This window comes from Lampetra planeri, chromosome 37 (genome assembly GCF_965212315.1).
Source record: "Lampetra planeri chromosome 37, kcLamPlan1.2.h2, whole genome shotgun sequence".
Lineage (NCBI taxonomy): Eukaryota > Metazoa > Chordata > Hyperoartia > Petromyzontiformes > Petromyzontidae > Lampetra > Lampetra planeri.
This window is the reverse complement of record NC_136143.1, coordinates 10,324,427-10,351,902: the sequence shown is the minus strand read 5'-3', so window position 1 is coordinate 10,351,902 and position 27,476 is coordinate 10,324,427. Positions and strand designations below refer to the sequence as shown.

Below are 27,476 nucleotides of genomic sequence, written 5' to 3'. Positions count from 1 at the left end.
GAGATCGAGCGTTGCCCCCTCGCGCAAGGCGTGGATTTTCTCCAGATAATAATAAACGTGACTCGGCATTGCTCAGCTGAAAACATCTTAAAATAAGAGCCCAACGGAGGATGGCTTCCGATAAACTTCCTCCTCGAGCGAGTCGACCGCGAGCCACCGCTCTGTCCGCACGGCGCAAGGGGCCGTCCATAAATGACGTCACGCGATTTTGGACGATTTTTGACCCCCCCCCCTCCTCGCCTCCCTCCTCACATCCCCCCTCACCTCCTCACCTCCCTCCCTCCTCCCCCCGTGGAGACGTCACGTGACCAGCTCACCTACCCGGAAGTGGCGTGCAGAGCAGGCGGCCGTGGTCGCGAGAGAACCAAAAACCTCGCTCCCTCCTCGCTCGCTCCTCCTCCCTCTCAGCTCCCTCTCGGCTCCCTCCTCTCTCCCGGCTACCTCCTCTCTCCTCCCTCTCAGCTCTCTCCTCCCTCCCGGCTCCCTCCTCTCTCCTCCCTCTCAGCTCCCTCCTCTCTCTCAGCCCCCCCCCTCTCAGCTCCCTCTCGGCTCCCTTTCAGCTCCCCCCTCTCGGCTCCCTCCTCGCTTTCTCCCTCCTCGCTTTCTTCCTCCTCTCCTCGCTGTCTCTGCTCGACTCCGCGATGGATAAATACGAGAAAATAAAAGTCGTAGGCAGAGGAGCCTTTGGGTGAGTGACTTGTGTGAGTGAGTGAGTATGTGAGTGAGTGTGTGTGAGTGAGTGTGTGTGTGTGAGTGAGTGTGTGTGAGTGAGTGTGTGTGAGTGAGTGTGTGTGAGTGAGTGTGTGTGAGTGAGTGTGTGTGAGTGAGTGTGTGTGAGTGAGTGTGTGTGAGTGAGTGTGAGTGAGTGTGTGTGAGTGGTAGTGTAGCGGTTAGCGCGCTGCGCTATGAACCCAGCGACACGAGTTCGATTCCCGCTCACGGCCAACACCACTGATGATTATCTGAAACGGTCGACTCAGCCTCAAATGAATACCTAGTGCGGTGTGTAAACATTGCCACTAGGGTGACAAAGGCGGTCGGGCGTGGTGCTGGCCACCCACCCCCTCGTGTGCCCTTCCGGCCTTCATAGGTGCTCGCTAACAGCACTTGCCCCTACAGTCTGTTAAGGCTATACGGGGGATCTTTGTTGTGTGTGTGTGAGTGAGTGTGCTTCGTGGAAGCTGCTCATGGAAGCTGCTCTTTAAAAATGCATCGCAGTGCCCAGTGGCTTCTTCCTCACGTCGGACGCGAGAGCGTTCCAGACGGCCGCAGAAGTCGCGCATCTGAAAGCGCCGCGGGACGTTGCTTAGCAGCCAGAGGCCGCCGCCGCCGCTGCGAAGGTGACGAGCGGATGCTGCCAGTTCGTGACGCTCCTTGACGACAACAGGCGGATGAAGTAATACGAATAATAAGTAGCATCACAAGCGGTCTGCATCAGGCGGGTGAAGACCGCTTGTGTCGCGATCGAAACGTCGTGGGGTTTTTTGCTTTTATTTTAGATGTTTTGTTTTCTATCTACGTGACTTCACCGAAAGAAGCAAGAATATGAATTCCTGCAGTCACGAAGGTTTTCAGTCTCAGCTCAGTCCGGCCCTGCGTCACCCCCGGCATGCGCTTGTGTCCCCCCCTCCCCCTCCTATCCCGTCCTTCCCCCTGCCTCTTCCTCCTCCTCCTCCCTCCTCCGCCCCCTCCTCTCGACTCCCCGGCCCACCGTCGCAGCATCGTGCACCTGTGCGTGCGGAGGGACGAGGGCAAGCAGGTGATACTCAAGCAGATCCCCGTGGAGCAGATGAGCCGCGACGAGCGGCAGGCGGCGCAGAACGAGTGCCAGGTGCTCAAGCTGCTCAGCCACCCGAACGTCATCAAGTACTTCGAGAACTTCCTCGCGGACAAGGCCCTCATGATCGCCATGGAGTACGCGCCCGGTGAGGCCCCGTTGCCGTGGCGACGCCGTGGTCCTGCTAGTAGTTCTAGATGTGAAGCTTCCGTGACTGCGAGGATTCATACTCTTGGGTTTTTTCGGTAAAGTCACGTGGGTAACAAATAAAATTAATAGAAACAAAAGATAATAAGAAATTATTCTTTTATTTAATAGAAACAAAATAAAATAATACACCGATGTAGGTCGGCACGGCACGCGAGGGGGTGGGTGGTCAGCACCACGCCCGGCCGCCTTTGTCTCCCCAGTCGCGATGTCCACTACACACCGCACCAGGTACTCATTTGAGGCCGAGTCGACCTACGGGAGGCCCAGGACCGGTTCAGATAATCATCACCGGTGTTGGTGGCCGTGAGCGGTAATCGAACTCGGGTCACCCGGGTTCGTAGCGCTAACCGCTGCACCACCGCTCCCCACACACGACATACATACGTACACCATACGTACAACATACGTACAACATACGTAGTACGTTCATACGCGGTGGGGAACCTTTGTGTCCGTGGTGGCGGGGCGCAGGGGGCACCCTCGCCGAGTACATCCAGAAGCGGGGCGGCTCGCTACTGGACGAAGACACCATCCTGCACTTCTTCGTGCAGATCGCCCTGGCGCTGCACCACGTGCACTCGAACCACATCCTGCACCGCGACCTCAAGACGCACAACATCCTGCTGGACAAGCGGCAGACCGTCGTCAAGGTCGGCGACTTCGGCATCTCCAAGATCCTGAGCAGCAAGAGCAAGGCGTACACGGTGAGCGGCACGTCGGACCCGTTCCGGTTTGGTTCCCGGTGAGGAAGAGGTAGGGGAGGGGGGGGGTGGGGGGGGGGGGTGAAATCGTCATCATCGATCGTCCTCCATCGGTGCTGTGAGGAGCGAATCGTCAACAGTCACGTGGCCGGAGGGCCGACCTGGCGACTGGTGGGTGAGGGACGAGGCGTTAGCCGTGTCCGTGCGGTGCGTGCACAAAGGGGGCTCAATGCACGGAGCCCAATGGGCTGTTCCCAGCGCACGTCAGGCAGCCCACGCCCACTTGGAGACATTATCATGAAAGTAAAATCATGCAGCAATACTCCCCGCACCCCCCGGTCTGATTCTGCGGCGTCGTTCCTGGTGGAGTCTCACGTGTGAGTCGTGACGTCACCGCACACACGTGTGAGTCGTGACGTCACCGCACACACGTGTGAGTCATGACTTCACCGCACACACGTGTGAGTCGTGACGTCACCGCACACACGTGTGAGTCGTGACGTCACCGCACACACGTGTGAGTCGTGACGTCACCGCACACACGTGTGAGTCGTGACGTCACGACGCACACACGTGTGAGTCGTGACGTCACCGCACACACGTGTGGCGTTCTGTTTTTTTTATAACCTCGCAGGATCTTTGACGTCCGCAGACGGGTGCGTATCCACGATCCGTACACACACTCGTATTCACCAGGGCAGCCGCCGGGCTCAAGTGGCAAATGCGCGTTCGCTCCAATGTTGTTGTTTGTAATCATGATTTTTTTTAAAACTTAAAAGGACAGAGTTTGGAAAAGCGGAATTATAATTATGATAACAGTTCAGAAATTGTAGCGAGCACGGTTTTTTATGCCCTCCATGCTCTCGCCCCGTCTTATCTGGCTTCTTTCGGGGCGCCACGATGGCTAGGAGATGTCAACTACCTCGCCTGGTGTACAGGAAGTCGTGGGTTCGTGCTGTATATTTGGAGTTTGCGTGTCTCTCTCTCTCCCCGTGGTCGTGTGAGTTATTCTCTGGGCCCTGCGGTTTTCCCTCCACATTTAGTAGCAACATCACCACGCGTTTAGAGTGTTTGGCTGCTGCTATACATTTCCACGTGATAAGCCACTTTGTTCACTTATCATTTGTGATAGCCAAGTAAGTCATTGGCCGTGTTAGCCAACTGCCCTGAACCCGTGGGTGCTCCGTCGGCCTGCAGGTGGTGGGCACCCCGTGCTACATCTCCCCGGAGCTGTGCGAGGGGAAACCCTACAACCAGAAGAGTGACATCTGGGCCCTGGGCTGCATCCTGTACGAGCTGGCGAGCCTCAAGAGGGCCTTCGAGGCCGAGGTGAGCCACCCGGCCACCCCCCCCCCCCTTCCGCTCGCGCCCCGACGTGTCCCCTCCGCGCGTTCGTTTGGTAACGAGTTCGGAAGCGAGTCATCATCCGCCTCCCTTGTACGTGTGCGCGTGTGTACGTACGTTGAACTTCTTTCGCACCGTACGTAGCCAACCGTGATCATCGGAGGTTGTATCGCCGCGTCGGTTCAAAGCCAAAATTGTGAGCTATACGCTCCGCCACCGGACGGAGCCGATCGAATTGAGTTGTCACGTCGCGGACGAATGCGCCAAACCGATTTGGGTTTGTGTCCGCAAACCATTGCGTGGAAAGAGCAAGCAAACCTTTTTGATGGGCGCGGGACGTCCTAAACGCGAGTTCCATCGTGGCACGGCTCGGTTTGTGGTTATCAGCCGGTGGAAAAAGCCACGCGGTGCCGTGCCGGCCTCCCGCGCTGGCAGCGGCTGGGCCGCGCGAGCGGGCGAAAGGCGCGGGGCAAGAGTCGTGCGGCGCTAACGCGGCCGGCGGGGGCGCCGCTCTGCCGGCAGAATCTGCCGGCGCTGGTGCTGAAGATCATGAGCGGCAACTTCGCCCCCGTGTCGGACCGCTACAGCGGCGAGCTGCGGCAGCTGGTGGTCAGCCTGCTCAACCTGGACCCCGGCAAGCGGCCGCAGCTGAGCGAGGTGCTCTCTCACCCCGTGTGCATGAGCGCCATGATCCGCCTCTACATGGACATCGGCCGGGTGCCCGCCAGGTTCGTGTCCGGCGAGGCCGAGTTCGATCCACCGTGGGCGCCCACGGTGGTGAGATGTTGACTACCTCGCCTGGTGTGCAGGAGGTCGTGGGTTCAATCCCGACCCTGACGCCTGCTGCTGCTGCTGTATATTTGGAATCTGTGTCTCTCTCTCTCCCCGTGGTCCCGTGGATTTTTCTCCGGGTCCTCCGGTTTTTACCCTCCACATTTAGAATCAACATCACCACGCGTTTGGAGTATTTGGCTGCTAGAAATTTCCACGTGTTGAGCTATCATTTGTGATATCCAGGAGGCTTCTGAGAAAGAAGATCTGTACACGAGGCGTGTCCGTTAACACCTCCCAGCCACCGTGGCGCCCTCCATCACGTTCAGTCATCGCCCCCTCCTCGCCTCCCCGTTCACTCCGATCCAGCTCCGATGTTATGGAATAGGATTTGTCGTCGTCATCGTCACCATCATCATTAGCCATTTGTAAAAAAAAATGTTTTATTTAAATTCTGCTGGCGATGTCGATTGCAGGATGGAAAAGCCGATGATGCTGCTGTCGCTGGACGCACAGGGCAGGGCGAGGCAAGCGTGTCGCCCCCGCTTCCCGCGTGAGTATCCTCACGCTCGCCCAGCGTTCAACCGCACTCCCTTCTGTGCAGGAGCCGATTGGCTCAAGATTATTGCAAGGCCCTGGAATGAATGTTGCGTTGTGGCTTGGCTCTCCAACACACAACCGGCGTGCTGTACTAGTGACGAATTGGCACCTTCTGTGTACGTGCCAACCCTTACTGGTTGGCTGTGTCGGGCGGTGGCGGGTTGAACGACACGTTTATATTTTTACGCGTCGTGAGCAACGTCGGGAGCAACCCGGACCAGTCTGGATGCGAGCAACCAATCCAATCTCCCCCCCCCCCCCCGTCTCCGCGTCGACGGCGCCAGTGTCCGGGGACGGCGCGCTGGCCGGGAGCGCCGGCAGGGCGGCGGCTGCCCCCCCGCCGCTCTCCTCCGTCTACATGTGGGGCAGCGGCACGCTGGCGCCCGTCAAGCTGGCCATGCCCAACACGGAGGTGCTGCAGGTGGCGGTGGGGCGCACGCAGAGGGCCGGCGTCACGCGCAGCGGCAGGCTCATCGTCTGGGAGGTGAGCGCTACGTGGAACTCGCCGGAGACTTGAGCTTGCTGGGAGTGTCCAGAGCACCTCCACGTGCCTCGCCATTGCGTCGTCCTCGTCGTCGTCGTCGTCATGATCCCGGCGCTCCGCTGCAGTTGCTCCCCGTGGGTGGGGGGCGGGGGCCCCCGATGGCAGCTGTCTCTGTGCAGCACGAGGTGTCTCGCCCGCGACACCAGAAACGCTTCATGCCAGGCTCCTTCATCTCTATTATGATGATGGCAATGATGATGGTGATGATGGCGATGATGGCGGTGATGATGGTGATGATGATGATGGTGATGATGGTGGCGATGGGGATGATGGTGATGATGGCGATGGTGATGATGGTGATGATGGTGATAATTATGGTGATGTTGATGGTGATGATTTTGGTGATTGTGACGATGGCGATGATGGTGATGATTGTGATGATTGCGATGACCCTGATGATGGTAACGGTGATACGGCTGATGACGACGACGATGATCATGAGCCGAGTCTCTCCACCCTAAGAGTGGATCGCTGTGGGCACCGTGCCACTCAGCTGTTACATCCTCCCCACTGTCTGCTACCTGCTGCCCACTCCCCCTGTCTGCTACCCACTCCCCGCTGCCCACTCCCCGCTGCCCACTCCCCGCTACCCACTCCCCACTGCCCATTCCCCACTGCCCACTCCCCGCTGCCCACTCCCCGCTGCCCACTCCCCACTGCCCACTCCCCGCTGCCCACTCCCCGCTGCCCACTGCCCACTCCCCACTCCCCGCTGCCCACTCCCCGCTGCCCACTCTCCGTTGCCCACTCCCCGCTGCCCACTCCCCGCTGCCCACTGCCCACTCCCCACTGCCCACTCCCCGCTGCCCACTGCGTGTGTGCAGGCCTCTCCGGGCACGGTGGGCGACGCTGCCCTCCCCGGCTCGGTGGGCAGCATCCAGCCCCAGCTCGTGTCGCGCTTCCTGGAGGGCCAGTCCGGGGTCACCATTCAGCACGTCTCCTGCGGCGACCTCTTCACCGCATGCCTCACCGGTCCGCGTGTGTGTCCGTGTGTGTTCGTGTGTGTGTGTGTTCGTGTGTGTGTGTCCGTGTGTGTCCGTGTGTTCGTGTGTGTGTCCCTGTGTCAGTGTGTGTCCGTGTGTGTCAATGTGTGTGTGGGGAGCGGTAGTGGAGCGGTTAGTGCTACGCTGCGCTATGGACCCGGCGACCCGAGTTCGATTCCTGCTCACGGCCAACACCAGTGACGATTATCTGAACTGGTCCTGGGCCTCCCCTAGGTCAACTCAGCCTCAAATGAGCACCTGGTGCGATGTGTAAAAAAACATCACCGCTGGGGAGACAAAGGTGGCCGGGCGTGGTGCTGGCCACCCACCCCCCCTCGTGTGCCATGCCGGCCTTCATAGGGAGTGCTGCTGGTTGTTGTTGTTGTTTTGCATCTTGTCACCGTGCGGACCCGGGCCTCTTCTGTGTCGTTGTTCTCAGACCGGGGGATCCTCATGACGTACGGCAGCGGCAGCAGCGGCTGCCTTGGCCATGGCAGCTACAGCGACGTGGCACAGGTACCGTGGGGCACCGTGGGATGATGATGGTGATGGGATGATGGGATGATGGGATGATGATGATGATGGGATAATGGGTTGAGAGAAATTAGATGATGGGATTTGTTTTGGCGATGGGATGAGATTGAAGGATGACGTCACCGGACGAGATGACACTGAGTGACGAGTTCGGCACGCCCGGTGTGTTGGAGAGTAAACCCGCTACAACATTCACACGTCGAGTACCGTGGCGTTTCGCTGGTAATTACCACCAGCATCGTCGGGCAGTCACCATGCTTTGTTGACGTGACAAACCTTACCCATTGGCCGTGGCGGCGGGTGGTGGCGGGTGGTGGCGGGTGGTGGCGGGTGGTGGCGGGTGGTGGCGGGTGGTGGCGGGTGTAACGACACCACGTTCATATTTACGCGATCTAACCCAACAAAAAAAAGCCTCTGTTACGGTGTTATTGCGCAACTCCTATGGGCCCACTCCTAATGGGTCCGGTCCATGCCAAGTGCGTGCCGACGTCACGGTGCGAGCGAAGCTCTGCACACACACACGTGGGGCGCGAGCGAATGCTCTTGCTACTACCTCGGTGTCGTTGGCAGCCCAAGATTGTGGAAGCGCTGCTGGGCTACGAGATTACCCAGGTGTCGTGCGGGATGTCGCACGTGCTGGCGGTGAGCAATGAGCAAGAGGTGTTTGCCTGGGGCAGAGGAGACAACGGTAAGACTTACAACCGCCCACGACAACTCAACTATCACACTGGGTTTCTTTCAGTTTTACCAGGTAAGGCCCCACTGGGCTATGTCGCTGTTTTTTCAGAAACTGACCGAGCTATCACAAATGTGACACCTCGACGAAGTGGATTATCATCATGACACGGAAATGTTTCGCAGCCCGAATGCTCAATGCTGCTCCCTTGCGCCAAACCCGCACTGACCAGCGTGGCGAAGTACGGCCCCAATAACCCCCACGACGATCAGCACCCCTCTCGGCGTGGGCCTCGCTTTTTTCCCCCCTTTTATTATTCGCTCGTCTCGGTCCCTGCGTCGTGCACGTGGCGTCGTGCACCGACGGCATCGTCGCTCTTCAACTTTTTACATTTTTGTTATTTAGCGAACGCCATTTCACGCGACTTCACACAGTCAAAACACCGGATGCATTTACGACATGGATATAGCGAAATAAAGATCGTGTTCTTCGGGTGGATGTCAGCCCCTGCATTAACAAACAAACCCACACATGTCACGAAACTTTCCGTAACGACACCGGCACGCGGACCCAGCCCCGTGTGCGTCTCTCTGTCTCTCCGTGCGTCTCTCTGTCTCTCCGTGCGTCTCTCTGCGTCTCCGTGCGTCTCTCTGTCTCTCGGTGCGTCTCTCTGTCTCTCGGTGCGTCTCTCTGTCTCTCGGTGCGTCTCTCTGTCTCTCCGTGCGTCTCTCTGTCTCTCGGTGCGTCTCTCTGCGTCTCCGTGCGTCTCTCTGTCTCTCGGTGGGTCTCTCTGTCTCTCCGTGCGTCCGTACATCTCTCCGTGCGTCTGCGCGTGTCTCTCCGATCCCCCAGGGCGCCTCGGCTTGGGCAATCAGGAGCTCCACCTGTGCCCGCAGCCGGTGGCCGTCCCCCCGCCCTACGAGCCGTGCAGCGCGCACTGCGGCGTCGACTGCTCCATGATCCTCACCTCCAGTGGCAGGCTCCTGGCTTGCGGCAGCAACCGGTACGAGCCGAGTTCACAGCCTCATTTCTCTACGACTGCTTCTCTGTCGTTCCTTTATCGTCCTTCCCCCGCACCTCCGATTAGCGCGATTGGATGCGTACGGTGCGAGAGAAGTTCAACAGACTAAACTAAAACTATTAAACTAAACTAGTTTTGTATTTTACCAGGTTAGGCCCACTGAGCTATGTAGCTCTTTGTTAGAAGTGACCTGGCCACAAATGACAGCGCAACAAAATGGCTTGATATGATGTGGAAATGTATGGAGCCAAATACTCTGAACGCGTGTTTCTAAATGTGGAGGGAAAAACCGCAGGAACCGGAGAAAAATCCACGCGACCACGGGTAGAGGAAGACGCGCAAATATACAGCAGCAGCAGCAGGCGTCAGGAATCGAACCCACGACCTCCTGCATACCAGGCGAGGTAGTTAACATCTCCTAGCCACCACCATACATACAAAGACAAATGATCTCCCCCCCTCCCGCCACGTATAGCCTGAATAGACTGTTGGGGCAAGTGCTGTTAGCGAGCACCTATGAAGGCCGGCATGACACACGAGGGGGTGGGTGGCCAGCACCACGCCCGGCCGCCTTTGTCTCCCCAGTGGCGATGGTTTACGCACCGTGCCAGGTACTCATTTGAGGCCGAGTTGACAACTGCACTGGGACGTATTCCACCCCCTGCCCCCCCCCCGCCCCCCCGCCCCCTCTACGTCCGTCCGACGCGCGCTGCAGGTACAACAAACTGGGCCTGGATAAGATCTCGCACGACGGCGGCGACGACGACGCTGCCGCGTGCCCCGCGGAGCAGACCGAGGAGTCGCTGGTGCTCTCGCCGGTGCAGTCCAGCCCGCTGGACGGGGCCCGGGTGGTCCACGTGGCGCTGGGCACCGCTCACTCCGCCGCCGTCACAGGTGGGGCGACGGTCGCGACGGCGCGGCGGCTTGACCCCTTCTGGCAATGAAGCGGCAGGAGTTGTGTTCAGATGCTCCAACAGCAAATAGAAACCTTTTGTTGTGAACATGCAAACAAAAACTTGCGCTGATAATTAGACACATGGCGTTGTCTTTGAAACTGATTGGCCGACACCAGAGATGTGGCCTTCGTTAGGGCCTAGTCTCACCAGTGTCAGACCAGGGAACGACGCCATAAGGCGAACATGATGCATGTCAACATTCTTTCGCACTGTACGTAGCCAACCGTGCTGATCAGATACTTCAATCTCCGTCTGCCTTGTCTTCGTCTCCTTCTGTCTCCTCCATCTCCGTCGTGTTTCTTGTCCGCGTGCACCGTCCTCAAAACACCGAGCTGAGCAATTCGGCCCGTCGCGCTCCTGCCATTGTGACGGACACGGTCAGCCGTGACACGTCAACCAGGACGCACTCTCTCTGGTGCGTCCGTCTGTCTCGTCTCTCTCTGCCTCGTGTGTGGGTGTCCCACTCCGCCTCCCCCGTCTGTCTCGTCTCTCTCTGCCTCGTGTGTGGGGTGTCCCACTCCGCCTCCCCCGTCTGTCTCGTCTCTCTCTGCCTCGTGTGTGGGTGTCCCACTCCGCCTCCATCTCCCCCGTCTGTCTCGTCTCTCTCCGCCTCGTGTGTGGGTGTCTCACTCCGCCTCCATCTCCCCCGTCTGTCTCGTCTCTCTCTGCCTCGTGTGTGGGTGTCCCACTCCGCCTCCATCTCCCCCGTCTGTCTCGTCTCTCTCCGCCTCGTGTGTGGGTGTCTCACTCCGCCTCCATCTCCCCCGTCTGTCTCGTCTCTCTCTGCCTCGTGTGTGGGGTGTCCCACTCCGCCTCCATCTCCCCCGTCTGTCTCGTCTCTCTCTGCCTCGTGTGTGGGGTGTCTCACTCCGCCTCCATCTCCCCCGTCTGTCTCGTCTCTCTCTGCCTCGTGTGTGGGTGTCTCACTCCGCCTCCCCCGTCTGTCTCGTCTCTCTCTGCCTCGTGTGTGGGGTGTCTCACTCCGCCTCCATCTCCCCCGTCTGTCTCGTCTCTCTCTGCCTCGTGTGTGGGGTGTCCCACTCCGCCTCCCCCGTCTGTCTCGTCTCTCTCTGCCTCGTGTGTGGGTGTCCCACTCCGCCTCCCCCGTCTGTCTCGTCTCTCTCTGCCTCGTGTGTGGGGTGTCTCACTCCGCCTCCATCTCCCCCGTCTGTCTCGTCTCTCTCTGCCTCGTGTGTGGGGTGTCCCACTCCGCCTCCCCCGTCTGTCTCGTCTCTCTCTGCCTCGTGTGTGGGTGTCCCACTCCGCCTCCCCCGTCTGTCTCGTCTCTCTCTGCCTCGTGTGTGGGGTGTCCCACTCCGCCTCCCCCGTCTGTCTCGTCTCTCTCTGCCTCGTGTGTGGGTGTCCCACTCCGCCTCCATCTCCCCCGTCTGTCTCGTCTCTCTCCGCCTCGTGTGTGGGTGTCTCACTCCGCCTCCATCTCCCCCGTCTGTCTCGTCTCTCTCTGCCTCGTGTGTGGGTGTCCCACTCCGCCTCCATCTCCCCCGTCTGTCTCGTCTCTCTCCGCCTCGTGTGTGGGTGTCTCACTCCGCCTCCATCTCCCCCGTCTGTCTCGTCTCTCTCTGCCTCGTGTGTGGGGTGTCCCACTCCGCCTCCATCTCCCCCGTCTGTCTCGTCTCTCTCTGCCTCGTGTGTGGGGTGTCTCACTCCGCCTCCATCTCCCCCGTCTGTCTCGTCTCTCTCTGCCTCGTGTGTGGGTGTCTCACTCCGCCTCCCCCGTCTGTCTCGTCTCTCTCTGCCTCGTGTGTGGGGTGTCTCACTCCGCCTCCATCTCCCCCGTCTGTCTCGTCTCTCTCTGCCTCGTGTGTGGGGTGTCCCACTCCGCCTCCCCCGTCTGTCTCGTCTCTCTCTGCCTCGTGTGTGGGTGTCCCACTCCGCCTCCATCTCCCCCGTCTGTCTCGTCTCTCTCTGCCTCGTGTGTGGGGTGTCCCACTCCGCCTCCATCTCCCCCGTCTGTCTCGTCTCTCTCTGCCTCGTGTGTGGGTGTCCCACTCCGCCTCCATCTCCCCCGTCTGTCTCGTCTCTCTCTGCCTCGTGTGTGGGTGTCCCACTCCGCCTCCATCTCCCCCGTCTGTCTCGTCCTGTCCCCGCATCCCCCCCCCCCCCCCCCGTCTTGCCTCTCTTCGGTCTCCCTCCCGTCGAAGTCACCGCCCTGGCAAATCTTTGCCGATCTCGCCGCGTGTCGTCGCGCAGACACGGGCACGTGCTACACGTTTGGAAGCAACCAGCACGGGCAGCTTGGCGGGGGAGCGCGCCCCAGCAGCCGGGCGCCGCAGCCGGTGGACGGGCTCGGCGGGGTGAAGGTGGTGCAGGTCACCTGCGGCGACGCCTTCACCGTGGCCGTCGCCGAAGGTGACGACGATGGTGCCCTCTCGTGCTGCTGCCGCCACCGCCGTGTGTGCGCGTGTGTGCGTGAGAATGTGCGTGTGTGAACGTGCGTGTGTGAACGTGCGTGTGTGAACGTGCGTGTGTGAACGTGCGTGTGTGAATGTGCGTGTGTGTGAACGTGTGTGTGTGAACGTGCGTGTGTGAATGTGTGCGTGTGTGAACGTGCGTGTGTGAGTGTGCGTGTGTGAATGTGTGTGTGTGTGTGAGTGTCAACGTGCGTGTGTGACTGTGTGTGTGAACGTGCGTGTGTGAATATGCGTGTGTGAACGTGCGTGTGTGCGTGTGTGAACGTGCGGTGTGGGGAGCGGTAGTGTAGCAGTAGTGTAGTGAGCGCGCTGCGCTACGAACCCAGAAACCCAAGTTCAATTCCCGCTCTCGGCCACCATCACTGGTAACGATTATCTCAACCGGTCCTGGGCCCCTCTTAGGTCGACTCAGCCTTAAACGAATACCCGGTGCGATGTGTAAACATCGCCACGAGGGTGACAAAGGAGGCCGGGTGTACTGGCCACCCACCACCTCGTCTGCCGTGTCTGTGCACTCCCCGCCTTCACCAACACCTACTGACCAACACGCACTGACCGCTGCGAAATAACCTCACGGTGTGGGGGAGCCTCTCATCCAGCAGCCGATTGGTGAAAGTTCTGTAACCATGACCACCTCGTGCCAGGGGGGTGGGGGCCTCTTTGCTCAGAGCACTTGGCTCAGACGCCCCATCATCAATATCGTCACTCCCGTGGTGGTAAATTAAGTAACACTTTGTGTGAAGTCAGAGGTTGCTTTTTGCACAGACTGGGGCACTCAAGCAATGCTTGAGTGCGTGCGTGCGCGCGTCTCTCCGGCGTAGTTGCACGCAAGCCGCGTGCTTCTCCCGTGTGCTCGTTGCAGGAGGGCAAGTGTTCACGTGGGGGAAGGCCGCGCGGGGGAGGCTGGGCCGGACCGACGGCGAGGCCTGCGCCCCCAGGCCCGTGCAGCTCCAAGAGACGTTCCCCTACGCAGTCACCTCCGTGTCCAGCCGGCACGGCAACACGCTGCTCTCCGTGCACTGCGCCTCGCAGTGCCGCTGACGCCGTCCTTCGTCAACGACCAAATTCCTCGCAGCGGCGGCGCCGGTGGCTTGCCCGAGCCCACTCACAATGTTGAACGTTGTGATGCCTCTGGGTCGACCACCCACCCATTGTTGATGTTACTGATTTTACTAATTTTGATCTTTGTTTTTAACTGCCAAACTGCTTGCCCCAATGTCACTAACAGTACCAAGTTTGGTTATACCTAGACCTCCTGGAAGGGCCTCCCCATTGATGTTTGGGGGTTGTTTGACCATACCTCCCCACACTAGTCAGAGTGGGTCAGTGAAGTGTGGGGCAGGACCACTTGGTGAGATATCACTCGCCACGGATAGCAGCCTGCGGCCAGGAATCGAACTCCGGTCACCGAGCTTATCGCGCAGCGTGCCGACCGCTGCACCGCCGCTCCTCCCCAGGTTGGGCGAGGATGATCAAATGTGTGCTGGGATATATGTCGCGGGAGGTGAAACAATCACTGACAGGTCACTGTGCACTCAACAACACGATGTTTTATTGTCAATACATTTGTATTTATATTTACGTGCGTGCACAGGTGGCACATTGGTTTTAGGCCCAGGCTGCCCTGGGCCTACCCCCACTCCCCCCCCACACAGCCCCCCTCCTCCTGCTGCTCCCCCACACAGCCCCCTCTCCTCCTGCTCCCCACAGCCCCCCACATTTCTCCCCAACGGAACAGATGCCCCAAATTCAATCGTTGTTTCTCGTGTCGTTATCAAAACGCCCTTCTTGACGGACGACATCACTGCGCCTTCTTGCGGCCCTGGTGCCACTGTGCCCGCCACTCGTCGGCCTGCAGGAGGCTTGCGGAGATGGCCCAGCCGGCGCTCCGCAGCCCGGCGAGCACCTCCGGGAAGAGGCGCGTCGCGAAATCTTGAGACGCCAACGCCGACGAGCGGTGGTCGCCGTCGGTTATTTCTGCGCCACGAAACGAGAGCCAAAGTCAACATCGAGATTCTCAGGTTGAAATTTAGCAGCCGCCGATGGGTTAGGTAACAAAAAAAACTGTTTGCCAATTTGTTCACGTTATTATCATCATCATCAAGAACCATGGGGCAGATAGCACCGCAGCTGTCCCACTGCACGTTTCGTCATTTGTTCCCATTTTCCTCTCCGTCATGTAGTGCCAGGATGCTCAAGCAGGGCCACACTTGGCACCAACCTCTTATTTTTTCGTCTGTTAGGTCTTCCTCTCTTTCCGGTTCCTTCAATTTTTCCCAAACAACACCATTTTTTTCTTCCTTCTCAGGTTAATTGCCATTTATCCAGAGAATCCCTCTCACCGGGTGAGTCTTCGGACTTTCGGGACCTGCTGCCAAGTATGGAAATTTAAATGGAACACATTTTTCATTGGCAACCTTCTGATTGCGAGCGGCACGCTCGAGTTCGGAGACGGCTGTCCCCGCGGTCCCGTGGGTTTGTCTCCGGGTCCCTCCGGTTTTCCCCTCCACATTTAGAATCAACGTCACGCGATTAAGAGTATTTGGCTGCTAGAAATCTCCACATAATGATGATGATGATAAGCCCACTTCGTTGAGATATCATCTGTGGCCAGGTCATTTCTGAAAAAAGAGCTACACAGCTCAGTGGGGTCTTACCTGCTAAAATAAAAACAAGTTGAGTAAACTGCACCCACTGTTACGAACTCCGCAGAAGGGCCGCGACGACTCGCCTCTCTGCAGCTGCAGGAAGCCGTCCCGGTGCGCCGCGGCCACCTCCACGGAGGCCCCGCGCAGCAGAGCGAGGCTCAGCAGCTGTGCGTGGAAGCAGGCCGCGATGATGTCGCTCGCGCCGGCCGAGTAGTGCAGGACGATCGAGACGGCTCCTGCACGACGCCCGCCCGAGAATCAGAGCCAGCCGCCACCCGTCGTGGCGACGGTCGGGGCAAGTTGCCGACTGGCGAGCGGCACCCACGAAGGCCGTCGAGGGGACGCGGGCCGAGAGAGGCCGCCCGGCCACGGGCCCCTGTTCTGGATTCAGGGCTCCATGTCGAAACTCGCGAGGGCCGTTTCCACCACGCCGGTCAGCGCGTGCTCACGAAGGTGTGGTGGTGGGTTTAGATATTGTACCGCACGTACGTTGGAACTTCTTTCGCACCGTACGTAGCCGACCGTGCTAATCGGAGGTGTGGGGGGAAGGACAACAACACTAAACACTGCTTCACCCGGTTAGCGGTGAGCAAAACACTCAAACAAGGTCAACGCTCAATAAAATTGCCAAGCGGTGAGAATGTTGACACGTGCTCTGTTCCTGGACACCGCTGAATCGGCGGTTGGCACGGAGAACAGAGGCCTTCCAGGCCGGTGCCTGGGCCGCACCGTCCCGTGGGCTCCGGTGCAGTTACACCGCCTGCACACTCGACAGCCAAGCCACTGAGTGGCACGGTCTGGCACGCAGCCAAACAAAGTCCCGGTCCCACGCCACCTGCCGCACTCACCGCGCGCTTTGTCTAGTCGGAGGAGGTACTTCCTGTCGCTCGCATCCTTCGGTAGTTCACTTGCCCTGCAACGCAACAAAGGCCACACTGGCAAAGTGGACCCAACATGGAAACGGTTTTCAGCCAAGCGGAAACCGGGCTTTGAAAATGGTGGAAAGGGCCACGGTCAAGTCAAGTGTGGGAGCACACGCCCAGACGTCACGAAGCAGCAACGTCCACCCTGGCTCGCTCAACCCCTAGCGGTCCCTTCTGGTAAAGCCCCCTTAGCAAGCCCCCTTCCCCAGGGGTCCTTCTTGGCAAGGCCCCTCAAGCGAGCCTCCTTCCTATCCCCGAGTCTCGCTCTGATGCAGCCTCGCGAGGTCGCGAGGTCACGAGGCCATCCTCCTCGGCCTCTCCTTCACCCACGAGCTTCTCGAGCGCAGAGAACCCGGTGGGGAAGGGGTCAACGCGGGGGGCAAGGGGTCAACGCGGGGGGCAAGGGGTCAACACGGAGGGGCAGCGTCAACACGGGGGGGGGGGCAGCGTCAACACGGGGGGGGCAGCGAGGAGCCACGTGCTCAAGGTGTGGGTGTGGAGAGGCCTCACGTGGTGACGACGTCGGCGAAGGGAACGCCCACGTTGACCGCGAGGGACTTGCCGAAGGCTGCGGGGATCACAAAGCAGGCGGTTGCCGTCCGAGCGTCTCGCGCGTGGCATCTCGCAAACATTCCACGTCGTCTCTTTCACCGCTTTATTACACTTACGCTGCCCGTGTCGTGTACGTTTGTACGTATATGTACACGTGTGTACATATGTATGTGTGTGTACGTGTGCATGTATGTATGTGTACGGGTGTATGTAGGTGTGTATGTATGTGTACGTGTGTATGTATGTGTGTATGTATGTGTACGTGTGTATGTATGTGTGTATGTATGTGTGTACGTGTGTATGTATGTGTACGTGTGTATGTGTGTATATACAGGGTGACCCAAAAAAAACGGGCCCCGTGTACACTTTATGTGATATCTCCTTTATTTATTCACCGATTGCCCTTATTTTACAGGACATGGCAGAATCAACGACCGTGAGTACACCAAGACCCCAGTGGGAGCTGGGACAAAGAATACACTGTGTTAAATTTTACTACAAGACAGGCTCGTTCAAGAAAACCCAGGACAGTTTCATGCGTCAGTTCGAATGTGAAAAGGCTCCATCCAAAAGCAGATTTCAGAACTGGGTGGCCCACTTCGAGAAGTATGGGACCGTGGAGAACCTCAACGCTGCCAGTGAGAACCGTCCAAGCCACTCGGGACGTCCCAAGAAGCGAACAGCCGAGCTGGTCGAAAGTGTGAGAGAGTCTCTCCAGCAGAGTCCGAAACGCTCTGTGCGTAAGCGAAGTCAGTCCCTCGGTATGTCCCGTGAGACTGAACCATCACGGAACTCAAGGAAACCATCAGGGAGGAGATGAGAGCCATTACCAATTCAGTCTGTAAGAACGTCATGGACAACTTCGTGCTGCGCCTCAAGAAATGCACGGAGCTAAATGGAGGCCATCTAGAACACATGCTGTAGAACGGAGAAAAAAAGGCCAAAGACCCTAGTGTTTTGATTTGATGTTTCGAATATAATAAACTAGTTATGACCAAAGTTTCATTTCGTTCGGACAAAACACTAAGAAACGGGGCCTAATTAGATTTGGGGCCCGTTTTTTTTGGGTCACCCTGTATGTGTGTGTACGTGTGTATGTATGTAGGTGTGTATGTATGTGTGTGTCTACGTGCACGTATGTTGATTTTTGCGTCGCGGGTAGCCGACCGCGCGAATCGGAGGTCACGCGGTCAAGGGCGGAGAAACTTTAGCAGGAAGCAATGCCGTGACAAACGACGTTGTTACAAATTGAACAAATGTTTTTGTTTGTGATGCTGGAGCGAGCGACTGGGCGAGCGAGCGAGCGGGTGACGGAGCGGGCGAGCGAGCGACTGAGCGGGTGAGCGACTGGGCGAGCGACGGGGCGAGCGACGGGGCAAGCGAGTTAGCGAGCGACAGAGCGAGCGACCGAGCGAGCTGGGCGGCCGTGCCTGGCGTGACGGACTCGCGGGCGTTGGCGGCGGCGGGGCCTGGGACGGAGCCGTGGGCGAGGAAGTGGCGCGCCACGATGGCGAGCCGCGCGTGGTTCAGCGTCTCCATGACGACGCAGCTCACGGCGCGGTAGTTCGCAAAGAGGTGCAGCGCGGTGAACAGCAGGAAGAGGGTCCACGTCAACCTGGGGGGGGGGGGGGAGGGGTCGAACCTCGGTCAAGGTTAAGCAACCGGGAGAGAGTTTGAAGTTGGTGGGACTTCTTTTTCACGCTGCCAATGTTGGGGTCGAGATTAGCAGCGGGTAAGTTTACATCGAGGTGATTGATGGAGCCAGATGATTGCGTCAGGAGCAGCGGAGTGGTGAATCGTCGCTGCTGTGATGCCTCCTCCTATCAGTGAATGGGGCACTGAATCGATGTCACGAGTTGCACGGTCTCTGTTCTGGGCGGTGTGACCACAGTGGGACCACAGTCTGGGTGGTGTGACCACAGTGTGACCACAGTCTGGGTGGTGTGACCACTGTCTGGGTGGTGTGACCACAGTGTGACCACTGTCTGGGTGGTGTGACCACTGTCTGGGTGGTGTGACCACAGTGTGACCACTGTCTGGGTGGTGTGACCACAGTGTGACCACAGTCTGGGTGGTGTGACCACAGTGTGACCACAGTCTGGGTGGTGTGACCACAGTGTGACCACAGTCTGGGTGGTGTGACCACAGTGTGACCACAGTCTGGGTGGTGTGACCACAGTCTGGGTGGTGTGACCACAGTGTGACCACAGTCTGGGTGGTGTGACCACAGTGTGACCACTGTCTGGGTGGTGTGACGAGCCGGCCTCTCTCTCTGCTCGTCCCGTGGTGACTTACGTGGGGTTGTTGGTCACCAGCGGCGTGAGCATCAGACTGAACACCAGCGCCGCGAGGTTCACGAGCGTCTCCTGCGTAAAACGGAGAGCAAGCGCAGCACTGTGACTGTGCAGCACTGTGACAGGGGGCAGCACTGTGACGGGGCAGCACTGTGACAGGGGGCAGTACTGTGACTGTGCAGAACTGTGACGGGGCAGCACTGTGACAGGGGGCAGTACTGTGACTGTGCAGAACTGTGACGGGGCAGCACTGTGACAGGGGGCAGTACTGTGACTGTGCAGCACTGTGACTGTGCAGCACTGTGACGGGGCAGCACTGTGACTGTGCAGCACTGTGACAGGGGGCAGCACTGTGACTGTGCAGCACTGTGACTGTGCAGCACTGTGACTGTGCAGCACTGTGACAGGGGGCAGTACTGTGACTGTGCAGCACTGTGACTGTGCAGCACTGTGACGGGGCAGCACTGTGACTGTGCAGCACTGTGACAGGGGGCAGCACTGTGACTGTGCAGCACTGTGACGGGGCAGCACTGTGACTGTGCAGCACTGTGACAGGGGGCAGCACTGTGACTGTGCAGCACTGTGACGGGGCAGCACTGTGACTGTGCAGCACTGTGACAGGGGGCAGTACTGTGACTGTGCAGCACTGTGACTGTGCAGCACTGTGACGGGGCAGCACTGTGACTGTGCAGCACTGTGACGGGGCAGCACTGTGACGGGGCAGCACTGTGACAGGGGGCAGTACTGTGACTGTGCAGCACTGTGACTGTGCAGCACTGTGACGGGGCAGCACTGTGACTGTGCAGCACTGTGACGGGGCAGCACTGTGACTGTGCAGCACTGTGACTGTGCAGCACTGTGACGGGGCAGCACTGTGACTGTGCAGCACTGTGACAGGGGGCAGTACTGTGACTGTGCAGCACTGTGACTGTGCAGCACTGACGGGGCAGCACTGTGACTGTGCAGCACTGTGACAGGGGGCAGTACTGTGACTGTGCAGCACTGTGACTGTGCAGCACTGTGGCGGGGCAGCACTGTGACTGTGCAGCACTGTGACAGGGGGCAGTACTGTGACTGTGCAGCACTGTGACTGTGCAGCACTGTGACAGGGGGCAGTACTGTGACTGTGCAGCACTGTGACTGTGCAGCACTGTGGCGGGGCAGCACTGTGACTGTGCAGCACTGTGACAGGGGGCAGTACTGTGACTGTGCAGCACTGTGACTGTGCAGCACTGACGGGGCAGCACTGTGACTGTGCAGCACTGTGACGGGGCAGCACTGTGACGGGGCAGCACTGTGACGGGGCAGCACTGTGACTGTGCAGCACTGTGACGGGGCAGCACTGTGACGGGGCAGCACTGTGACAGGGGGCAGTACTGTGACTGTGCAGCACTGTGACTGTGCAGCACTGTGACGGGGCAGCACTGTGACTGTGCAGCACTGTGACAGGGGGCAGCACTGTGACTGTGCAGCACTGTGACTGTGCAGCACTGTGACAGGGGGCAGCACTGTGACTGTGCAGCACTGTGACGGGGCAGCACTGTGACTGTGCAGCACTGTGACGGGCACGTCGGGCAGCCCTCCTGCCGAGACTCAACAAGCGTCGACCACAAGGAGATAAACGTTCGCTCGGAGGAGGCATCCTCGGGTGTTGGGCCGCACCTCCGATTGGCACATTGGGCTGCGTACGGTGCAAAAGAAATTCAACATGCGTACGTACGCTAGACATCCATTGTGATTTATGTGACCACATTAACCCCCCACCCCTCTCGCACCTGATTGGCTAACAGTGACGACATCACACTTGCATCACATAAGACCGAAAACAGGAGCAATTCTCCACAAATCTGGCTATTGGCTGATGAGGCTGGTTGGTGTTGTTGTAATCACCGGCGAAACGTCACGGTACTTGAATTGTAAACGTTGTCGTGGGTTTACTCTCCAACACACCGTGTGTGTGCCGAACTCGTAAAGAATTGGCACGTTTTGTTTACGTGGCAAACCTGACTGATTGGCTGGTGGCGGGTTTAATGACACGTTATATTTACGCGATCTAGCCCAAAAAACACCTCTACTTTGGATACACTCTGATGTTAGCCGTGGCTGGGAACGGAAACCCAGGTCGCTGGGTCCGTTATCGCGCTGCGCTAAGTTGGGCGCGTGGCCACAAACAGCAGACACACACACAGACACACACAGCAGGCACACACACACAGGCAAACAGACACACATAGACACACACACAGGCACACACACACACAGCAGGCACACACAAAGACACACACACAGACACACACAGGCACACAGACACACACAAAGACACACACACAGACACACACACACAGCAGGCACACACACAGGCACACACAGGCATGCACACACACAGGCACACACACAGACACACACACAGGCACACACACACAGACACACACATACAGACACACACAGACACACACACACAGGCACACACACAGGCACACACACACACATAGACACACACACACAGGCACACACAGACACACACACACAGACACACACACAGACACACACACACAGACACACACACACAGACACACACAGACACACACACAGACACACACACAGGCACACACACACAGACACACACATACAGACACACACAGACACACACACACAGGCACACACACAGACACACACAGACACACACAGACACACACACAAACACAGCCCCGTGGACGGCGCTGGTCACCTGACTGCCGTCCTTCGCCGACACGTCGGCCATGTTGTCGCGCCGAGCTTGGTGCACGGTGAGAGCCGCCCTGGTCGCTCCTCCCGCGACGCCCACCACGGACTGTTGGCACGACGCACGCACCACGGGTTCACGACGCACCACGGGTTCACGACACACGCACCACGGGTTCACCATGGGTTCACGACGCACGCACGGGTTCACGACGCGCCGTCACGATGTGGGTCACGCCACCAGGGGTCCGCGAGCGTTCCAGGCGGTGGTGGGGTCAAAACTAAACCAATTTATAATTTACCGGGTCAGGCCCACCGAGCTATGTAGCTCTTTATCAGAAGCGACTTGGCTGCCACAAACGATAGCTCAACCAAGTGGCTTATCGTGTGGAGATGTATAGCAGCCAAATATTCTAAATGCGTGTTGTTGTTGATTCTAAACGTGTAGGGAAAAACTGGAGGACTCGGAGAAAAATCCACGTGACCATGGGGAGAGAGAGAGAGACCCAAACTGCGAATTTACAGCCAGAGTCAGGATTGAATCCACGACCTCCTGCACAGCAGGCGATGTAGTTAACATCTCGCCACTGTCGCTCTCATTGGCTGGGCGGACGGTGGGGGCGGCTACATTTCCTCGGCCGACGCTGCTGCGTTCTCGTAAGCGCCATTTAGATTTTTTATTTCTTTTTTATTGTAAAAATGTTCTCCAGGACAAAGAGCGCTATAACGAATCGGCGCTCTACGGGCTTTTCTTTACATTTTTCAAAGTAGCGTCGGAGTGAATCGATGGCACTTTAAATCAAATGACGTTCCCCAATTGGTTGGAGCCGTACTGTTGAAGCAACGTAGGAGCGAGAAATGAATTTGTGGCGACGGGGTCAGCGACGTACGCACGCCGCTCAAGCTCACCTTGAGCACGCCGGAGACGCACACGACGAACGTGAAGAGAGGCGGGAAGCCGGGAGCCAGGATCTCCAGGAATATCGCGACGTCATTCAGCACGTCGGCAAACAACCTTCAGCGTAGACAACGACGACGATGAGAGACGTGCGGCGGTTGTCGTAGTAATCAAAATAAGTACTCGCCTATTTGTGACGGCAATCAAGGGTGGAGGGGATTAATCCCAAAACTCAAACGCCTTCGTCAATAACACCGTGTCATGTATATTTAGAAAAAATTCACGACGTTTCTCGGGAAATGTCCCATCTACTTCACGGCAATTTCTTGTTAAACCAGGCAAGGCCCCACTGAGCTACGGGGCTATTTTTCCAGAAGCGACCTGGCCACAATTGATAACGAAGTGGCTTATCAACATCATCATCATGTGGAAATTTAAAGCGACAGTCAAACATTCTAAACGCGTGATGTTGATTTTAAATGTGGAGGGGAAAACCGGATTACTCGGAGAACAGTCCACGCGACCACGGGGCAGAGAGAGACACCGCAAACTCCAAATAATGCAGGTGTCGGGATCAAACCCATGACCTCCTGCATACCAGGAGAGGTAGTCAACATCTCACCACGGTACACTCACGCTTCTGTTATCACAGCTGCTTTACCTCCATTTCTTCGCATCGCAATCCAGACTGGACCTGCAAAATAAGACGCATTTAAATGCCAATGTGTTATTCATCTTGGCACGTGGGTGGTGGTGGTGGGTTGTGGGGGGTGGTGGTGGGTGGTGGATGGTGGGTGGTGGTGGTGGGTGGGTGGTGGTGGGTGGTGGTGGTGGGTCCTGGTGTAGGTTTAATGGAGACTTTTCACGATAACCCTCCACCACCTGACAGAGACAATCAAGTTGTCACGCTGTGGCAAACACGCCACTTGATTTGGTTGATCGGTAAAAAAAAACCCAGAGGAGGAGGAGGAATGTTGCAAATCCGAAGCGAGGTACGACGACTTTGCTCCACGTGTCAGAGCCTGTTGACACCCGGTGCCGGTTATTATCTACCCGAGAGGTGTGACGATGATGTGCTGGTTGTTTTCCTAGGGGGAATATTATAATAATAATAATATATAATAATGCTTTGTTTCACGTATAGCAGGTGTCGTTCATACAAATGTCATCGCAATCGCTGAGGAGCCACAGACACGAGCCGGAAGGCAGCGGCGGTGGCGGCTAGGGCAGTGAGCCGGCGCTCCAAACAATTCCCCAAGCTTTGCAGTCCTCTATTTATCGAGATGTTTGCTCGCCAATCAAACTAAATAGATCTTCGCAGCTCATGGGATTCCTCCCGGATAAATCAGGATCCTCATTCTGAAAAGTCATTCGATATTTTGATTAAGAGTGCTCGTGCGTGTGTGAGGAAGCTGTCGTGTTGGACTGCGCGGTGAGAGAGGACGTACCCCTTCTTCCAGGCGAACACGATGCTGCCCAGCATTCCCGTACCACCTGCAAAATACAAAATTAAACACTCCAACACGTAGGTAGAGACCGGCGTGGTGAAGCATGGTCACAAACCCCCCCCCCCCACCCCCGACCCCCCGCCCCATCACCGGCATGGAGAAGCTCTCATCTAAGGGTGTCCTGCGGTGGCTAGGAGATGTTAACTACCTCGCCTGGTACGTAGGAGGTCGTGGGTTCGATGCCGAGATGTCAACTACCTCGCCTGGTACGTAGGCGGTCGTGGGTTCGATGCCGAGATGTTAACTACCTCGCCTGGTACGCAGGAGGTCGTGGGTTCGATGCCGAGATGTTAACTACCTCGCCTGGTACGTAGGAGGTCGTGGGTTCGATGCCGAGATGTTAACTACCTCGCCTGGTACGTAGGAGGTCGTGGGTTCGATGCCGAGATGTTAACTACCTCGCCTGGTACGCAGGAGGTCGTGGGTTCGATGCCGACCCTGAGGCCTGCTGTGTATTTGGAGTCTGCGTGTCTCTCTCTCCCAGTGTATCTCCGCGTCCTCTGGTTTTTCCCTCCACATTTATGAGCAACATCACTCGTCTGGAGTATTTCGCTGCTGCTATCAGTTTCCACTTGACAAGCCAGGATCTCTCATTTGTGGCCAGGTCGCTTTTGAAAAGTAACTACATAGCTCAGTGAGCCTTACCTCGTAAAATAAAACAAATTTAGTTTAGTTTCTACCGGCGGTCCGCCAAAAGGAGCCGTTACGTGTCCTGCAATGTTTAAATCGGCGTTGTGTATTTTATCGGGTGATTGCATCATCAAGCCCCGCCGGCCAAAGCGTCCGGAACGTGCCCGATCTCGGCCAATCTGCGGAGGCAGCGAGCGTCGGTGCATCGCGTGGAAGTGTCGATGGGCTCTCGGCAGAGGTAGCTCTCTCATATCCGCCTCAGCGGGCCGCTCTCCCACACCAAGGGGTCGCTCTCCCGCACCAAGGGGTCGCGCTGCCGCACCAAGGGGTCGCGCTGCTCCGCGAGGTTTTCCCAACGGATTCTTCGGCTAACGACGCCGACGGCACAATCAGGACACAATTTAACGTGCAATATATAAAATATTGATATATAATATATATGTTAAGTGATTATAGTTGTTGTTTATTGAGTTGGGTCAGCGAGTGTCACCGGGAAACAAATTGCCAGACATCCACATTACTTGCAACTCACTCGAGTTATATCCCACGTAGAAGCGTGGCCAGTTTAATTGAGTGGAAGCTTCACACCCACGCCGCCCATCCGGCACGTCAGCGATAAAGATCTCGACAGCTCATCGGCTTCAAAGATTCTAATCTACGATTAAGATAAAAGCGCCGGGCCCGTGCCAGCCCCAACGCGTGTCCGCGTCGCGGCCCCGTCGCCCCCACAGCGAACTCACTCCGCAGCAGCCAGGTGACGGTGGCCCCGGCCAGCGAGGCGGCGCCGTCGCCCACGCCCACGCCCTTGAGCATGGCCTGCGTGGCCAGCGCGCCCGTCACGCTGCTGCAGAACGCCTGCACGCAACACCACCACCAACAACACCACCACCACCACGGTGGCATCAACGCCTGAGCCGACAGACCGTGTCCTGGAGTCTCACCCACACCCGGGGGAACGCTGCCACTGCTGCTGCCGCTGCTGCCGCTGATGCGCGAACAGAGTGGAACAACGCGGCCGTCCAGAATAAACTATCCCTCATTGGAGACCCGAGCATCATCACCGCACTGCCTCCTGGCGTTGGCATTCCTCTTCCTCCTTCAAGACACTCGCGGGGCCATCAAGCGCATCAGAACATCGACCGCTGAAAGTTGCGCGGCGACGCACCTGCAGCGTGTCCCACATCTGGTAAGTCAGGTAGTCCTCGCTGACGCTCTCCGGGTAGCCTTGGGGCAGGAAGACCGACTGCCACAAAGGGGGGAGATTGGACGCAGAGTTAGGACACCTGGCAGCGGCAGGCCCTAAGCTCCGGGTTAAGGAGGACACACACACAGTACACACACACAGTACACCCACACAGTACACACACAGTACACACACACAGTACACACACACACACACAGTACACACACACACACAGTACACACACACACAGTACACACACAGCACACACACCGTGAGAGTGTAGAGGCTGCCGCCACTGAGCCCGTGGCTGCGCCAGGCGGCGGCGGCGGCTCCGCGGGCCGCGCGGCGGTAGTGGCGCTCGGGGCGGCGGCTCCCGTAGCGCTCGCTCGCCACGATCTCCCCCTCCACCTCCTCCACCTCCTCCATGGCCATCTTCGTCCACGCCAAACCCTTCCTGCAGTCATCATCATCGTCAGCATCATCAGCAGCAGCGGTTACCGGGTGTATGTTGATGTATGTTGAACGATGGCTGGTGACGGCATTTATAGCAGCCCAAACACTACTCCATCACCACTCCTCACCATCACCACCACCCCATCACCACTCCTCACCACCACCACTCACCACACCATCACCACTCCTCGCCATCACCACTCCTCACCATCACCACTCCTCACCACCCCATCACCACTCCTCACCACCAGCACTCACCACACCATCACCACAGCATCACTACTCCTCAATACCCCATCACCACTCCTCACCACACCATCACCACTCTTCACCACACCATCACCCCTCACAACCCCCATCGCCGCTCTCACCTCCCCACTCACCAAATACAAAGTCCCCGCCCACTCTTAACAGACTGCTGGGGCAAGTGCTGTTAGCACGTGTGCGTGTGTGAGTGGCACGTGTGTGTGTTTGTGTGTCACGCGTGTGCGAGTGGTGTGTGGCACGCGTGTGTGTGTGTGACACGTGTGCGTGTGTGTCACGCGTGTGCGAGTGGTGTGGCACGCGTGTGTGTGTGGCACGTGTGCGTGTGTCACGCGTGTGCGAGTGGTGTGTGGCACGTGTGTGTGGCGAGGGGGTGAGTGACCAGCACCACGCCCGGCCTTCTTTGTCTCCCCAGCGCTAATGTTTACTACACACCGCACCAAAGGTACACATTTTAGGCCGAGTAGACCTAGGGGAAGCACAGGACCGGTTCAGATAATCGTCACCGGTGTTGGTGGCCGTGAGCGGGAAATCAAACTCGGGTCGCTGGGGTTGGTAGCGCTAACTGCTGCACCACCGCTCCCCTAATTCAACCAGCCCTCTCATCGAACCTCACAACTCCCCCCCCACCTCCCCTCCCCACCGCCTGATCCACGCGGCGCCGTTGACACGCGGCGAGTGAGAGAGCGGCGATGATGAGAGACAGGGAGAGAGACAGGGAGAGAGGGGGACACGAGTTTCGTGTGTAGTGACAGAGACACGTGTACAGTACACGTGTACTGTACACGGGTTCCGTGTTTGGCGGTGGCCACGAGGGAAGGAGGCGAACCCCCGGGCACGTCACTTCCTCTCG

At 58.0% G+C, this 27,476-nt stretch overlaps 2 protein-coding genes across 3 annotated transcripts; one reads left to right on the top strand and one right to left on the bottom strand.

The window, feature by feature from the left end:
• The first annotated feature begins 292 nt into the window (after positions 1-292).
• NEK8 (NIMA related kinase 8) lies at positions 293-15,239 on the top strand. Its single transcript, XM_078612096.1, has 14 exons — positions 293-688; positions 1,720-1,925; positions 2,459-2,691; positions 3,886-4,017; positions 4,555-4,760; positions 5,280-5,356; positions 5,688-5,887; positions 6,772-6,919; positions 7,370-7,446; positions 8,035-8,152; positions 8,993-9,143; positions 9,877-10,055; positions 12,329-12,487; positions 13,412-15,239. The coding sequence occupies exons 1-14, from the start codon at positions 642-644 to the stop codon at positions 13,588-13,590; spliced, it is 2,112 nt and encodes a 703-aa protein (XP_078468222.1). The 5' UTR covers positions 293-641; the 3' UTR covers positions 13,591-15,239.
• On the bottom strand, positions 14,080-27,476 carry RUSF1 (RUS family member 1). Of its 2 annotated transcripts, none has more exons than XM_078612097.1 (14): positions 27,254-27,476; positions 26,177-26,360; positions 25,889-25,966; positions 25,464-25,578; positions 24,034-24,079; positions 23,247-23,279; positions 22,597-22,702; positions 21,695-21,796; positions 18,968-19,038; positions 18,103-18,287; positions 16,631-16,688; positions 16,046-16,110; positions 15,245-15,433; positions 14,080-14,526 (listed from the first exon to the last, which is right to left on the bottom strand). In XM_078612097.1, the coding sequence occupies exons 2-14, from the start codon at positions 26,336-26,338 to the stop codon at positions 14,351-14,353; spliced, it is 1,386 nt and encodes a 461-aa protein (XP_078468223.1). In that variant the 5' UTR covers positions 26,339-26,360; positions 27,254-27,476; the 3' UTR covers positions 14,080-14,350. The 2 variants fall into 2 exon arrangements, with proteins under 2 accessions (XP_078468223.1, XP_078468224.1); XM_078612098.1 differs by having other exon boundaries at positions 15,281-15,433.